At 47.0% G+C, this 17,087-nt stretch overlaps 1 protein-coding gene across 6 annotated transcripts in view; it reads left to right on the forward strand.

Moving 5' to 3' along the window:
- Positions 1-12,145, forward strand: part of SUV39H1 (suppressor of variegation 3-9 homolog 1) — a 56,508-nt gene extending 44,363 nt beyond the window's left edge. For all 6 annotated transcript variants that reach the window (XM_033923516.1, XM_033923562.1, XM_033923551.1 and 3 more), the window contains one exon: positions 10,951-12,145. In XM_033923516.1, coding sequence (XP_033779407.1) covers positions 10,951-11,084 — 134 coding nt within the window. In that variant the 3' untranslated portion in view covers positions 11,085-12,145. The remainder of the gene's footprint in view (positions 1-10,950) is intronic.
- Positions 12,146-17,087: the final 4,942 nt, after the last annotated feature.

Here is a 17,087-nt window from a genome sequence, read left to right on the forward strand (position 1 = left end):
CTCGACCTATGCCTGGGAGGCTCATCTGGATGGGCTTCGCACTCAGGGATTCTGGACCTGTGCGGACCGACTCCATCAAATCAATCTTCTGGAGCTCAGAACCATCTTCAATGCTCTTCAAGCTTTTCAACATCTGCTTCACGACATGGTGGTCCTCATTCGCACCGACAATCAGGTCGCCATGTATTATGTCAACAAGCAAGGGGGCACGGGCTCGGCCTCCCTCTGCCAGGAAGCTCTCAGAGTCTGGGATTGGGCGGTTCGCCACAACACCTTCCTCAAAGCTGTCTACATTCAGGGGAAGGACAATGTCTTGGCGGACAAACTGAGTCGTCTTCTCCAGCCTCACGAATGGACACTCCACTCCAAGCCCCTTCATCAGATCTTTGCTCAGTGGGGAACGCCTCAGATAGACCTCTTTGCGGCTCCCCACAATTTCAAGCTGCCTCAGTTTTGCTCCAGGATCTAAGCTCCTCATCGCCTCGAGGCAGATGCTTTTCTGCTGGATTGGGGGAATCGCTTTCTGTATGCGTTTCCGCCATTCCCTCTCATTCAAAAGACTCTGGTCAAGCTGAAGTCCGACCATGCCACCATGATTCTGATAGCTCCTCGGTGGCCCAGGCAACCTTGGTTCTCCCTTCTATTTCAACTCAGCAGCAAGGAACCGTGCCTACTTCCAGTGTTTCCTTCACTGCTTACTCAGCATCAGGGGTCTCTGCTTCATCCCAACCTGCAGTCTCTCCACCTGACAGCTTGGTTCCTCTCAACGTAACTCCGCACCAGTTTTCCCAGGCGGTGAGGGATGTCTTGGAGGCTTCCAGGAAGCCTGCTACTCGTCAATGCTACTCCCAAAAATGGACTAGATTTTCTTCATGGTGTATTTCCAATTCTAAGGAGCCTCAGCGAGCCTCCCTATCCTCTGTTTTGGACTATCTTTTACATCTGTCTCAGTCTGGTCTCAAGTCGACATCTATACGAGTCCACCTGAGTGCTATTGCGGCTTTCCATCAGCCTCTACAAGGGAAACCTCTCTCTTCTCATCCTGTGGTTTCCAGATTTATGAAAGGACTTTTTCATGTCAATCCTCCTATCAAACCGCCTCCAGTGGTTTGGGATCTAAATGTTGTCCTTTCTCAGCTTATGAAACCTCCTTTTGAGCCTCTGAGCAAGGCTCCACTAAAGTTTCTCACTTGGAAAGTGGTGTTTCTGGTGGCCCTCACATCTGCTCGCAGGGTCAGTGAGCTTCAGGCCTTGGTGGCGGACCCACCTTTCACAGTATTCCATCATGACAAGGTGGTCCTCCGCACTCACCCGAAATTCCTGCCTAAAGTGGTCTCTGAATTTCACCTCAACCAATCCATTGTGCTTCCAGTGTTCTTTCCAAAGCCTCATTCTCATCCTGGAGAATCAGCTCTTCACACTCTGGACTGTAAACGTGCTTTGGCTTTCTACTTGGATCGCACCAAACCACACAGAACTGCTCCTCAACTTTTCGTCTCCTTTGATCCAAACAAGTTGGGACGACCTGTATCGAAGCGCTCCATCTCCAACTGGATGGCGGCTTGTATCTCTTTCTGCTATGCCCAGGCTGGATTACCCCTTCCCTGTAAGGTAACAGCCCATAAGGTCAGAGCAATGGCGGCCTCTGTAGCCTTCCTCAGATCGACACCAATTGGGGAGATTTGTAGGGCTGCCACTTGGTCCTCGGTTCATACGCTCACCTCTCATTATTGTCTGGATACTTTCTCCAGACGGGATGGGCAGTTTGGCCAAACTGTGTTACAAAATTTGTTCTCCTAAGTTGCCAACTCTCCCTCCATCCCATTGAGGTTAGCTTGGAGGTCACCCACTAGTGAGAATACCTGCCTGCTTGTCCTGGGATAAAGCAATGTTACTTACCGTAACAGTTGTTATCCAGGGACAGCAGGCAGCTATTCTCACTTCCCACCCACCTCCCCTGGGTTGGCTTCTCTGCTAGCTACCTGAACTGAGGAGACACGCCCGGAGCATCGGGCGGGAAGGCACTGGCGCATGCGCGGTGCGGGCATCTCGAAACTTCTGAGTTTCTTCAAGCAAGACATGCTTGCAAGATGTCCGTATCGGGGCTCTGTCGGATGACATCACCCACTAGTGAGAATAGCTGCCTGCTGTCCCTGGATAACAACTGTTACGGTAAGTAACATTGCTATCTCAGAGACCCAACAGACTATTATCTACCTACAGAGTCTGGGGTTCGAGGTAAACTTCCCAAAATCCCAACTGAGCCCCTCGCAGTCCCTGCAGTTCATCGGGGCCACGCTGGACACGGTTCCCCTCCGTTCCTTCCTCCCCCCTCCGCGTCTAGAGGCGTTAGTAAATCTGAGTCGAAGGATCTCACTGCTACCCTCGGTATCAGCTCGACAGATGATGACTCTACTAGGCCACATGGCCTCCACCGTCCACGTCACACCATTCGCCCGTCTCCACCGGAGAATCCCTCAATGGACCCTAGCCTCTCAATGGCGTCAAGATCGGGACTCAATCGATCGCCCCATGACAGTGACTCCTTCCTTGCAACGATCGCTCCGCTGGTGGGCCGACTCTTCAAATCTTTCCAAAGGTTTGCTCTTCCTCGCCCCCCCACACAACAAGGTACTCACCACGGACTCATCGGAGTACGCTTGGGAAGCCCATCTGGATGGCCTACGCACTCAAGGGATGTGGTCAGCAGAGGACCGTTGCTGCCACATCAACGTGCTAGAGCTTCGGGCCATCTATCTCGCAGCTGTAGCCTTTCAACATCTGCTCCACGACCGGGTGGTTCTCATCCGAACCGACAACCAGGTAGCAATGTACTACGTAAACAAACAAGGGGGAACAGGGTCTTGGCCCCTCTGTCGGGAAGCCCTGCGCCTCTGGAAATGGGCAATCTCCAACAACACCTTCCTTCGAGCGGTGTACATACAAGGAGAACAAAACTGTCTGGCGGACAGAGTCAGCCGCCTCCTCCAGCCACACGAGTGGTCACTGCACTCTCAAACCCTACGACAGGTGTTCGAACAGTGGGGACACCTCAAATAGATCTGTTCGCATCCTCCCACAATCACAAACTGCCTCTCTTCTGCTCCCGGATGTACTCCCCGGACCGGCTCGAGGCCGACGCCTTCCTCCTCGACTGGGAGGGAAGGTTCCTGTACGCGTTTCCTCTGATCCTGCGGACGCTTGTCCACCTGAAAACAGTACAAGCCACCCTGATCCTGATTGCTCCTCGCTGGCCACGCCAGCCTTGGTTTTCCCTTCTACTTCAACTCAGTGTCAGAGATCCACTGCCTCTGCCTCGGTTTCCCTCTCTACTATCACGGGGTCAGGGTTCGCTGTTACATCCCAATCTTTAATCTCTTCATCTGAATGCTTGGTTTCTTTCCTCCTGACTTCTCTCCCCGTGTCTCAATCAGTCAAGGAGATATTGGAGGCCTCTAGAAAGACCTCGACGAGAACCTGCTACTCCCAAAAGTGGACCAGATTCTCAACCTGGTGCTTCTCCCACAGCCAGGACCCGGTGTCGGTCCCCGTCCCTCTGGTCCTTGACTATTTACTTCAATTATCTCATTCCGGCCTAAAGACTAACTCCATTTGAGTACACCTCAGTGCGATTGCGGCCTTTCATCAGCCCCTGGAAGGGAAAGCCCTCTCGCTCCATCCCTTAGTCTCTCGCTTCATGAAGGGTCTTCTGAATGTCCACCCTCCTCTCAAACCCCCTCCGGTGGTTTGGGACCTTAACGTGGTTTTGGCTCAACTAATGAAACCTCCATTTGAGCCCCTAGACAAATGCCATCCAAAATTCCTCACTTGGAAGGTAATTTTCCTGCTTGCGCTCACTTCCGCTCGGCGAGTTAGTGAGTTACAGGCTCTGGTAGCGGACCCACCCTTCACGGTATTCCATCACGACAAGGTGGTACTCCGCACTTATCCAAAGTTCTTGCCTAAAGTAGTGTCTGATTTTCATCTCAATCAGTCCATTGTCTTGCCTGTGTTTTTTCCCAATCCCCACTCTCATCCCAGAGAGGTGGCGCTCCACACTCTTGACTGTAAGAGAGCGTTGGCCTTCTACCTCCAACGCACTCAGCCACACCGGAAAGTCCCACAATTGTTTTTGTCCTTCGACCCAAACCGGTCAGGTCACCCAGTTTCCAAGCGCACCTTGTCCAACTGGTTGGCCGATTGCATCTCCTTCTGCTACGCTCAGGCTGGTCTCACACTGCATGGTCGAGTAACGGGACACAAGGTCCGAGCGATGGCAGCCTCCTTAGCGTTCCTCAGGTCCACACCTATTGAGGAAATCTGCAAGGCTGCCATGTGGTCTTCGGTTCATACTTTCACCTCCCACTACTGTCTGGACTCACTGTCCAGGAGCGATGGCCGGTTCGGCCAATCGGTTTTGCAAAATCTATTTGCTTAAATTGCCAACTTCCCTCCATCCCTTTTCAGTTAGCTTGGCGGTCACCCGCATGTGAGAATATCATGCCTGCTTGTCCTGGGATAAAGCACAGTTATTTACCGTAACAGGTGTTATCCAGGGACAGCAGGCATATATTCTCACAATGCGCCCCCTAGTGGAGCAGGAAGGCACGTATGCGTGGAGCAGCAGAGCAAACTTAAATCTTCAATCAAGTTTGCTTGAAAATGATTCCGCATCGGGGCTCCGTAGATGACGTCACCCACATGTGAGAATATATGCCTGCTGTCCCTGGATAACACCTGTTACGGTAAGTAACTGTGCTTTTTGGGTGGCAGTTTCTTCAGCTCATAGGGTCAGTGAGCTACAAGCCCTAGTGGTGAATCCACCTTATACTAAATTCTATGACAACAGAGTAGTTCCCTAAGTTCCTTCCTAAGATAGTGTCAGAGAGCCATCTGAATCAGTCAATTGTCCTGCCATTTTTTCCCAAACCTCTTGCCTATCCTTGTGAAAGTGTACTGCACACATTGGACTGTAAACAAGCATTGGCCTTCTACAATGAGTGGACTAAGCCCTATAGACAGTCCACTCAACTTCTTGTTTCCTTTGATCCTAACAGGATGGGATCCACCATTGGTAAATGCACCATTTCTAATTGGCTCTCAGATCGCAACTCTTTTGTTTATGCCTAGGCTGAGCTGTCTCTCGAGGGTCATGTCACAGCTCATGTTAGAGCCATGGCTGCGTTGGAAGCTCACTTGAGGTCAATCTCCATTGAAAAGATACGCAAAGCTGCAACATGGGCTTCTGTCCACACATTCACATTTCACTACTGTCTAGAACGAGATACCTGACATGACAGTCAATTTGGTCAAACAGTTCTACAAAGTTTGCTCATGGTCTAGAATCCAACTCCACCCACCTAAGCCATTTTCTATTGATCAAGACTGTACCTCCTCATAGTGTATATATGTTTTCAGGTTAATTGTTCTTCTAACTCACCATTGTGAGTTCCTGTTGACCAAATATTTTTGTTTTCAGTGAGGTTGGCCAGGGATTCTCATATGTAAGATTATCTTGGCTTGCTTGTCCTCAGAGGGAGAAAGTAAAGGTACTTACCTGTAGCAGGAGTTCTCCAAGGACAGTAGGCCAATAATCTCACCTACCCTTCCATCTCCCATAGGAGTTGAATTGTGAGGCTGGTGGGAAGGCACCCATGCTTGTGCAGTGGGACGCTGTCTTTAACTTGTAAAACAAGGTAACCTTTGCTATATTCCCTCATTCTATAAATTGGCTCTGAGTATGCCCGTTTGTTATAGAATAATAGCACTTGTGCATCAGACATGCCAATAATTGGCAATTACATATGTGCTAAATACCGTTTTATAATGTAGGCACCAGTCGCTTAGTTTAAGGGGGTTGTAATTGCAAAGGGGTAGAGTGTGGGCAGATCAGGGCACTTAGGTGCACAAACATATGCCAGCCATTGACTCATAAATGGGTATACCTATATTTTGGCAGACCAATGCAGCCGTGTGCTAGTATTCTATAATAACTTAGGCATATTCTGAAGCCATTACAGAATTGGCAATAAATGTTCCCTATTATGGTTTATGTGTCTTGATGCCAAGTTATAGAAATGCCTCCATAGCTAGATAAATAGCCCTGGCTTGAGTACCTCATCAATCCTACTGTCCACACACAAAAACGATACTTGTTATAGATGAGATGGAGAAGGGGCTGTCCTCAATAAAACAAAGTTCTTCTACTGGTGAATATTTCTTCTCTTGTTCAAGAAAGGTAATCTTTAGTTGAAATGAAATGTGAAAACTAGGAAGTATCATATGAATAGTGAGTACCGGTAACTGATCTGATTTTTTCAGAAAAAGCAGTTGTTTACCTGTAAGGGATGTGTTTCTCTTTCCTCATAAGAGAATCTATTACATGTAAGCAACTTGGCTTTCTGAGCTTGAGTAACTGAACTTTAGAATAGAGAGTTGCGCAGGGAAAGAAATCCCACCCGACCCCGCCAAAATCCCATCCGTCCCCATGAGGAATCCCTCCGTCCCCATCCATCCCCATGAGGAATTCCCTCCATCCCCGCCCATTCCTATAAACTTCAGAAATAGATATTTCATTTAATTATGCCACTGAATTAAAGGCTCTGGTAGAGACCCATTTACAAATAAGCAAAGACACTTTATTAATTTGGAAATATTAATTGGGAAGAATACATACTTTGTAAATGGGTTTCTAGCAGAGCCTCTAATGTAAATATAAATACTCAGCTAAAGCGAGAATGCAAAAGCTGTAACACGGTTATTATAGGAGACTTCAACTACCCCGGGATAGACTGGAGTCTTGGAAGCTCAAAATGCGCTAGGGAGACAGAATTCCTGGAGGCTATACAAGATTGTTTCATGGAGCAGCTTGTTAGAGAACCAACGAGAGGAATGCCACTCTGGATCTAATCCTAAATGGGTTAAGGGGACCTGCAAAGGAAGTAGAGGTAGTGGGACCGTTGGGAAACAGCGATCATAACATGATCAAGTTCAAGGTTGAGGTAGGAATATCGAAAGGAAAGAGAACCATAGCGACAACTTTCAACTTCAGGAAAGGAAACTATGAAGCAATGAGGGAAATGGTAAGGAAGAAACTTAGGAACACTTCAAAAATGGCAAACAGTAGAACATGCCTGGTCTTTACTCAAGAACACGGTGAGCGAGGCACAAAATCTGTATATCCCCAGATTCAGAAAGGGGTGCAAAAAGAGTCGAACAAAAGACCTGGCGTGGATAACTAAAATAGTGAAGGAAGCGATAGGCAATAAGAAAAATTCATTCAGGAAATGGAAAAAGGACAAAACTGAGGGGAACTGGAAAGAGCACACGAAGTATCAAAAAGAATGTTACCGAGTGGTTCGAAAAGCCAAAAGAAAGTATGAAGAGAGGCTAGCCAGGGAACCACGAAATTTCAAACCGTTCTTAAGATATGTTAAAGGGAAGCAACCGGCTAGGGAGGAGGTGGGACCGCTGGACGACGGTGACAGGAAGGGAGTGGTGAAGGAGGAGAAAGAAGTGGCAGAAAGACTTAACATGTTCTTTTCGTCTGTATTTACAAATGAAGACACATCCAACATACCGGAACCTGAGCAATTCTTCAATGAAAATCAAGCAGAAAAATTAACATCCATGGAAGTGAGCCTTGAAGATGTACGCAGGCAGATAGAAAAACTAAAAACTGACATATCCCCGGGTCCAGATGAAATCCATCCAAGGGTTCTGAAGGAATTAAAGGAGGAGATAGCGGAACTACTGCAGCAAATTTGCAATCTATCCCTGAAAACAGGCATGATCCCGGAGGACTGGAAGATAGCCAACGTTACACCCATCTTTAAAAAGGGATCAAGAGGTGACCCTGGAAACTACATACCGGTGAGTCTGACCTCGGTTCCAGGGAAAATGGCGGAAGCACTGATAAAAGAAAACATCGATGAACATTTTGAAAGAAACAAACTTCTGATAACCAGCCAACATGGTTTCTGCAAGGGGAGATCGTGCCTAACAAACTTATTGCGCTTCTTCGAAGGAATTAACAAACGGATGGACAAAGGAGAACCCATAGACATCATATATCTAGATTTCCAAAAGCCTTTGACAAGGTGCCCTATGAACACCTACTCCGGAAAATGAAGAACCATGGGGTGGAAGGAGACGTACACAGATGGATCAGAAACTGGTTGGCGGGTAGGAAACAGAGGGTAGGAGTGAAGGGCCACTACTCGGACTGGAGGAGGGTCACGAGTGGGGTTTCACAAGGCTCGGGGCTCGGGCCGTTGCTATTTAATATATTCATAAATGATCTAGAAACAGGGACGAAGTGTGAGATAATAAAATTTGTGGACGACACCAAACTATTTAGTGGAGCTAGAACTAAAGAGGACTGCGAAGAATTGCAAAGGGACTTGAACAAACTAGGGAATGGGGCAATGGGCGACGAGTTGGCAGATGAAGTTCAACTTTGAGAAATGTAAAGTATTACATGTGGGAAACAGAAACCCGAGGTACAACTATACGATGGGAGGGATGTTATTAAATGAGAGTACCCAAGAAAGAGACTTGGAGGTAATGGTGGATATGACAATGAAGCCAACGGCACAGTGCACAGCGGCCGCTAAGAAGGCAAACAGAACGCTAGGCATAATCAAGAAGGGTATTACAACCAGAATGAAAGAAGTTATCCTGCCATTGTATCGGGCGATGGTGCGTCCACATCTGAAGTACTGCGTCCAATATTGGTCGCCGTACCTTAAGAAGGACATGGCGTTACTCGAGAGGTTCAGAGGAGAGCAACGCGTCTGATAAAGGGGATGGAAAACCTTTCATATGCTGAGAGATTGGAGAAACTGGGTCTCTTTTCCCTGGAGAAGAGGAGGCTTAGAGGGGATATGATAGAGACCTACAAGATCATGAAGGGCATAGAGAGAGAGTAGAGAGGGACAAATTTTTCGAACTTTCGAATAATAAAAGAACAAGAGGGCATTCAGAAAAGTTGAAAGGGGACAGATTCAAAACGAATGGTAGGAAGTTCTTCTTTACCCAATGTGTGGTGGACACCTGGAATGCGCTTCCAGAGGGTGTAATAGGGCAGAGTACGGTACAGGGATTCAAGAAAGGATTGGACAATTTCCTACTGAAAAAGGGGATAGAGGGGTATAGATAGAGGATTACTGCACAGGTCCTGGACCTGTTGGGCCGCCGTGTGAGCGAACTGCTGGACACGATGGACATCAGGTATGACCCAGCAGAGGCATTGCTTATGTTCTTATGATGAGAACCCCCAAGCTGTCAGTTGGGGGTCCCTTTTGCCAAGTTCGGCAGGCAGCAGTAGCATCCCTGAGTCACAGATGCTGGCACCTCAGTGGCTCATGGATGTTGCCAGCGACTGCTGTGCTTGGTGGATTCTGGCCGTCTCTCTAAAGGAGGTCCTCTGCTGTCGGTGCTTGGGGATCCCCACCAGCCACAGCAAGGGTCAGCAAGTACTTCAGCACTGTAGAAATAAAACCAGAAATGCATTTCCTTTTCTTTTGAACACAATACAAAAATGTCTGCTATATACATTTCTCAAAGATAACATATTTTAGTCAATAAATTCCGTTTTTTACCTTTGTTGTCTGGAGATGTATTTTCCATAAAGTTGGTCCCATTTTCTTTTTTCTGCTTTCCCATCTTCTGTAAATTCTTCTGTTGCTGTACATTGGTTCCTCCTACCATGGTCCAGCATTTATCCCTCTCTCCTCACCAGGACCACGTGCAGTATCTTTTGCCCATGCCCAACATTTCTCCTTCTATCATCCCTCTCCAGCACCATGCCACATCTCTCCCCCCATTCCCTTCACCACTATGTCCAAAATTCCTCCCTCTTGCATCCATTTCAATCTGTCCCACTGCTCCCTTTCCACCACAATATTTCTCCCTCTCATCTTTCTCTTTCCTCTCATCTGTATCTCACTCCCTACACATGGCCAAAAATTCTCCTTTCTTCCATTCCCTGTGTACACGACCATCTCTCTTTCCCTCTCACTGACACACCCACACCCAATTCTCCCTTTCCATTCCGTCCCCCACCTCAATATCTCTTTCCCTCCCTTCCTCCATCCTCTCTCCCAAGTTCATGCCTTGTGTCCAAAAACGCACTCCCTCCCCCCTTTTGTGTCCCGCGTTTGCCTCCCATGTTCGATCCCCTTCTGTCCCACATTTGCCTCCCATGTCCGACCCCCCCCTTCTGTCCTGCGTTTGCCTCCCACATTCGTGTCCAGCCCTCATCTCCCAGCAAATTACCTTTCAGCAACTTTCTCTGAGAGGTAGCTTGAGCCGCGAGGCTCATCTTCTATTTCCTGCCTGCCCTGCAGCGCGTAGCCGACTGGAAGTCTTCCCCCCATGGTCAGCGCTGATGTCGGATGGAAGGCTTTGCGTCAGTCACATGCAGCGTGCAGGGCTCGTTGCCCTACATGCTGGCACGTAACTAACGCAAAGCCCTCCCTCCGACGTCAGCGCTGACATCGGGGAAGACTTCCGGTCGGCTATGTGTGCTGCTGCGGGGCATGTAGGAAAAGAAGATGAGCCTCACGGCTCGAATTGCATCCAACCCCATGAGATGCCCGAGACCACGAGGGGGGTCCCCATGGGATCCCGGTAACCTGAGGGGGCGTCCCCACGGGATCCCTGTGACCCAAAGGGGTCCCTGTTTCCGTGCAACTCTCTAGAACAGAGCACTTGAGATGGTGGTGGAATGGCCCTCACTGGAGGTTTTTCAGAGCAAGGTAAAGTAGTTCTTGCTTGGAAGGTCGGTGATGATGTGGATAATATCTTGATGCGCTTCGATCCCTCACTCTGACTCTTATAATCTCAACTTTCAGAGACAGAACAGGCATTGTTAGGTTTTAGTAGTGTGCTGACCATCTGTTCTCATTTTCATTATGTTGCTAACCTTCTCTTTCTGTCTTCCTACAGTGGATCCTGTTGATGTGGAAAGTACACGCATGGACTCCAATTTTGGACTGGCTGGTATGACGGGTTCTCCTAAGAAACGGATCCGAATGGAATGTAAATGTGGCACCCAAACCTGCCGCAAGTACCTCTTCTAGCAGGGGTCCTGGAACCCAGTTGGTCTCTGCAACTGTTTTCCAGCAACGAAAAGGGGCAAGAAATGGCCAACAGAAGTTGCAGAATGAATACCTTCTGGTAAACTGGCATGCTGTGGTGGCATGAGTAGTGGCAGCATCCTTCAGCCTACTGCAGTGTTGGCAGAAGCTGTCCTCTTCTCTTTCTTCTAGCACCATATTCAGGTTTCTCCCTTGCTATAGCTCTTCTTCCAGTCTTAAGGCTTCTTCCTTGGCTATCTGTTTAGAGCACATGAAATTAACATTTAAAAAGTTCTAATAATGTATAAAATTATTTTAGGTTCTTGCTCATTTGTTTTGGCATCTATAAATGTCCTGACCCCATTGATCTCATTTTGTGACTTGAGATGGGAAGGGGTGTCTGTGAACCATTCCTGTGATCTATCTGTACCTTGGCAATCATGTGAATGGGGGGTTTATGATTTTTTTTTGTGTGGAGATACAGTTGAACTAAGAGGCATAACATATTACTCCAGGAGCAATGAAACAATTCTTATGCAATCTGGCATGGCAAGCTAGGATCAAAGTAAATTAAACCGCTTGTATTTTTAAGGTTTTTATTTTTATTTTTAAAATAGTTTTAAATATTCACAATTCTGTCCTGCTTAAATGAGTGTTTTTTCACAGAGCTCTCATAGGAGTGTACCGCCATTGTCAGTACAGCACTAGTTTTCCCCACCCTAACTGAAACAGGATGGAAGCTGAATTTCAAATGCTGCCTCATTGGAGAGACTATATTGCCAAATGCAACCAAGAATGATCTATACTGAAATTATATCAACATGCCTGTAAAAATGACACTGGTGATCCTCTTGCCAAATTTATCCATTTTTCCTTTACTGTGTAGACTATCACTCAGCACACCCTAGTTTAATTGTATAATCAGGGAAGACAGTCAATAGACTGCCCACTGTTTGGTATTCTAAACTCTAGAGATGACAAGGATGTGGGGCATAATCTAATTCATTGCAACTTTCATCTCCGTTGGTATGTATATATATTAATTAAACACATGTATTACCTCATTCTCTGTACATAAAATTGTTTTTAATGTTATTTTTATGACCATGACTTGGTGCTTTGAAATATGCATAGAATTTACTTTTCTGCCCTACACCCTAACAGGAAGGAGATTGTTTGTGTACTCTGCGTGACATAAAAGCACTCTCTCTTTGCTTCCTCTGAATACAGATTTCAATTTATTGCCATAGTGGTGGTGGTAGTTGAGGGGTTAACATGAAAAGAGAACAAGCTTCCCTTTCCATATTAGGTTAAATTTAATGTATGGAAAATAAGAGATGATTTTTAGCATATTTTTCAAATAGTGCTTGAAGGGGCCAAGAATCTGCTTGTTAACAGAAAGAGATGAAGGAAACCACATCCACCCTTTGTCTTCCAGCTAATTGTTACACTGGTATGTGTTAAAGATTTTTGTTCTGTGCCTTGGTTCTTTTTCCTCCCCCTCCAAACAATTTGTGAATCTCTCTAAACATATATATGCACTCTACACTCTTTCCCAACTGTAAACAGTTGCCATGTATGCGCTACAGAGGACACTCAGATGGAGATCAAATGTTTTATAAAATTATTTTTGGGGGAGGGAGAGTAAAATAAAGCTCTTTCTCATAACTTGGTTTACTTTACTTTTTATTTTTAAAATTTTTTTAATGCCGTGACTTGGCAGCCTGGCTATGAAACCCAGATTCCAGTTTCACTTTATTCAAATGCACTCTTTTTTAGCAACTCTCCAGACCGGCATAGGTAGGCATCTTACATAAGAACATAAGAAATGGCTTCGCCAGATCAGACTCTAGGTCCATCCAGTCTCATCATGACCAGGAGGTGGAGACAGACAAAACTTTGGAATTGTACTTTAATAGGTTACTCCCCCTAATTACCTCAGTCTTCAGCAGGTGTGAGTTGTACCCATTTCCCTTCTGTAGGGCTGCTGGATTTTGTTCAGGACTCCTAGTCCCTGTTTTTGTGCCGGACTGAACTTGGGTGGGCCCTGTTTGGGGGTTCGTCCAACCTCAGGGGTGTCAAACCTGGCTGGTCTCGTGCTGGGTCCCTCCCCCCCTTCCACTCCCAACATTTTTTAGAGGTGCCTCAGCAGTAAGCCTTGCCTCTAATTCAAGCAAAGCATACTGCTTTGAGAGCCAGTGGAGTCTATTCTGTGTAAAAAAAAAAAAAATCCTGAGGCAATGTCGGTCTGAAGCGATCCTTTCTCTTTAAATTTAATGTATTTTACTGCATTTTTCAACTAACAGGCACTTTTCTTTAGTTAAGAACATAAGAAGTTGCCTCCGCTGAGGCAGACCAGAGGTCCATCTCGCCCAGCGGTCCGCTCCTGCGGCGGCCCATCAGGCCCATTGCCTGAGCAATGGTCCCAGACTGTCCCTATAACCTACCGCTACTCTTATCTGTACCCCTCAATTCCTTTATCCTCTAGGAACCTATCCAAACCTTCTTTGAAGCCTTCTTTGAGGCCTATCACAGCCTCCGGAAGCGCGTTCCATGTGTCCACCACCCTCTGGGTGAAAAAGAACTTTCTGGCATTTGTTTTAAACCTGTCTCCTTTTAATTTTTCCGAGTGCCCCCTTGTACTTGTGGTTCCCCGTAATCTGAAAAATCTGTCCCTGTCTACTTTTTCTATACCCTTCAGGATCTTGAAGGTTTCTATCAATACTTAGAGGTATTCTCCTCTAAGTCTCCGCTTTTCCAGGGAGAACAGCCCCAGCTTTTTCAGTCTGTCAGTATATGAGAGATTTTCCATACCTCTTATCAGTTTAGTTGCTCTTCTCTGGACTCCCTCAAGTACCGCCATGTCCTTTTTGAGGTACGGCGATCAATACTGGACACAGTACTCCAGATGCGGTCGCACCATCGCACGATACAGTGGCAGGATGACCTCCTTTGTCCTGGTCGTGATACCCTTCTTAATGATACCCAACATTTTGTTTGCTTTTCTTGAGGCTGTGGCGCACTGTGCCGACGCCTTCAAAGACGTGTCCACCATCACTCCCAGGTCTCTTTCAAGGTTACTTACCCCTAGCAGTGATCCTCCCATTTTGTAGCTGAACATCGGGTTCTTTTTCCCTACATGCATGACCTTGCATTTCCCTACCTAAGTTAGGTCGCTTATGAAGCAATGAGCACTTCACAGGGGAAGAAGTGCTCATTTTGCTTCAGATGAGAGGCACTCACAGCCGGCGTGTGAAAGTGCTGCACAGACCGGAACGGTGGAGGAACTGCCTCACCAGCAGGTGCTGGCGGCCAGGGCTATCCGCCGAAAGTGCCTTGTGAGTCGGCAGCTGACAGCGGGGAGGTTTGGTCTTCCCCAGCTGCCAACGGAGGGATTTCCTCAGCTGCCGACGGTGAGGGTAAAAAGGATTCCCTTACCGCCAAAGTGGCTGGGGATTCCCTCACATCTGTTTCTCTCACAGCTGACGCCAGCTTGCCTGCTTTAGCGGCTGGGACAGTTCAGGCTTCCCAGCAACTACAGGCCCTTGAGGGGTTATTTTCAACTGCAACTTTGCCATTTTTGGTGGGAAGACCCTCCAGTTGCTCTGCAGCCTCAGGTGACCTTCCCTCTGTCTTGCAAAAACAAGGGCAGGTTTTAGCTGGGTCCCCTGCTGTGGCAGGGAGTTCCATGGGGCCGCAGGGGGTTTTTCCCCAGATTTATTTTTTACTTTATGCAGAGCTTGTTTTCAGGCGGCCGGGAGTTCTGCGTTTGCCCCGGGAGGGGTGGGCTCTCTTCACCCCTTGCGGCTCTGCCCCCATCTACTTCTTTACCACCCCCTCTCCCTTATCTAAGCTCCTGCAGGTGACTTGGGATGAAGACGACCCCCCTCCCTCTCTTTTCTCCCTTTGTCCCACGTAATCTCTTCTCTCCCTTGTTCAGGGCTGTCCAGCTGGGCATGCCCCCCTCTGCCGAAGCCGGATCAGAACTGGCAGCTCCCCTCGTGCTTGCAGTTGCCTGTGAGTTCAGCAGGCACCTTCCATCCCTATCGCCTGCAAGTCCAGCAGTCCCCCATCCTTACACCAGGCCCCCCTCCGCCGACTGGAGGGCTTCCCTCCGATGTCAGAGCTGACATCAGAGGGAAGCCTTTCTGGTCAGCCGGGGGGGTCCCAGGCACTTACCTTGACCGTAAGACACTGTCTTCCTTCCAGCTTGGCAGCTCTTTATCTTCATCGCCAGCCGCACTTGTTTGCCGGGACAGCGCGCATCGGCTCTTGCATGCTGCTGACCTGGTTCCGGGCCAGTCACGTGCAGCGTGAAAGAGCCACTGTGCGCTGTCCCGGCAAACAAGTGCAGCTGGCGCTGAAGATAAGAAGCAGCCAAGCTGGAAGGAAGATGAACACGTACTCGCAGGGGACACAAATTCTTCACGGACCAGCAGGAAATTTTTGTGGACTGGCGGTTGAAGAACACTGGTTTAGAACAAAGCTTAGCACAAGACGTTTGTTTTGGACAATCAGTCTTGTAATATATTTGCATTGTAATTTATATCCACCGACCGTCTGCTTTTTCAGCTTGGGACTCACAAGTGTGCCTGCATATCCCCTGCTTGTCTCCGGAGAAAGCAAAGTTGCTTACCTGTAACAGGTGTTCTCTGTAAACAGCAGGGGCATGCAGCCACACTTGCCTTCCCACCATCCCCTCATCTTGACTTGTTATATTGCTAGAGACAAAACTGACAGGATGAGGGGAGGGGCTCCAGGTGTAGGGCATCCTATAAAGTTTACTATAGTTAGGGGAGAGCACCGACACATGATGGACTTCACCCAGTGTGCCTGCATATCCCCTGCTATCTATGGAAAACATCTGTTACAGGTGAGCAACTTTGCTATTAGTCTCCAAAGAAAATTTGTAATAAACACAATTAGTATACCGGAAATGGCCCCATTGGTCCCTTGACTCTCTCTGCTGATTTTGATTGTTTGACAAAATTTCCAACAGATTCCTATGATGAGTAAAAGCAAACCATGGCAGCTCCATAAATTCAGAATGCAAATTTAATATGTGCCAATGCCGCCGGATAGCTTTTCTAATTTGTTGCACTTGATAAGAATGTGGTAATATACACATCATATAATTTTCCTTTTCTTCCATTCTGATTATAAAAGTAGCCAGTGTTGGTATAATTAGCTCTCTTGATTGCTTTTCAAATGACTTTTGGGATAATCATGATGTGAAAGACCTGAGGTTTGTAGTTCTGATTCAAGTAAATTTAATTAGGGGAGGGAGTGTTTCAGAAGTATTACTGAGAAAGGAACAGCAATTAATTAATCAATGGGATATGATAGCACCTAGAGGGCTTACCAGGGAGGTGGAGTGGAATTTATAAAGACAGGCAGCTCAGTAATTTGATCCAGATTGAACAGGGCTTAAAACGGAAGGAAAGAGTAAAGTGAACATGACCATTTTATTAACATGGGTTTTTGGCGAGTGGAAGATCTGTTAATATAAATCCCCTGTGTTGCTGCATTATGAAAAATAAGGAGATTTAAAAAGTATTTTTAGTAACTGGGGTTGAGTAGTGGTGAAATAAATAAAAATAATGAAGTTTTGTGAATTGATGTTGTATTTATGAATGTTTAGAGTGGATTGGGAGCCTTATTCTGTCACATCTGAAGATACGTAATAGTGAAACACAATTCTAAGTCGGGCTGGATTGTGTAAGCCTTATTGGAACAGCAACTGATTAAGCAGATGTTACATGAAATATTTTGATAGCATGCATGGACTATTTTGAAAATTAAAAGGATAATGCAGGGGTAGGCAATTCCAGTCCTGGAGAGCCAGAGCCAGGTCAAGTTTTCAGGATATCCACAATAAATATGCATGAGATAGATTTGCATCTCAAGGAGGCAGTGCATGCAAATCCATCTCATACATATTCATTGTGGATATCCTGAAAACCTAACCTGGCTCCAGCTCTCGAGGACCGGAATTGCCTACTCCTG

The sequence above is a fragment of the Geotrypetes seraphini genome, chromosome 1, assembly GCF_902459505.1.
Source record: "Geotrypetes seraphini chromosome 1, aGeoSer1.1, whole genome shotgun sequence".
Lineage (NCBI taxonomy): Eukaryota > Metazoa > Chordata > Amphibia > Gymnophiona > Dermophiidae > Geotrypetes > Geotrypetes seraphini.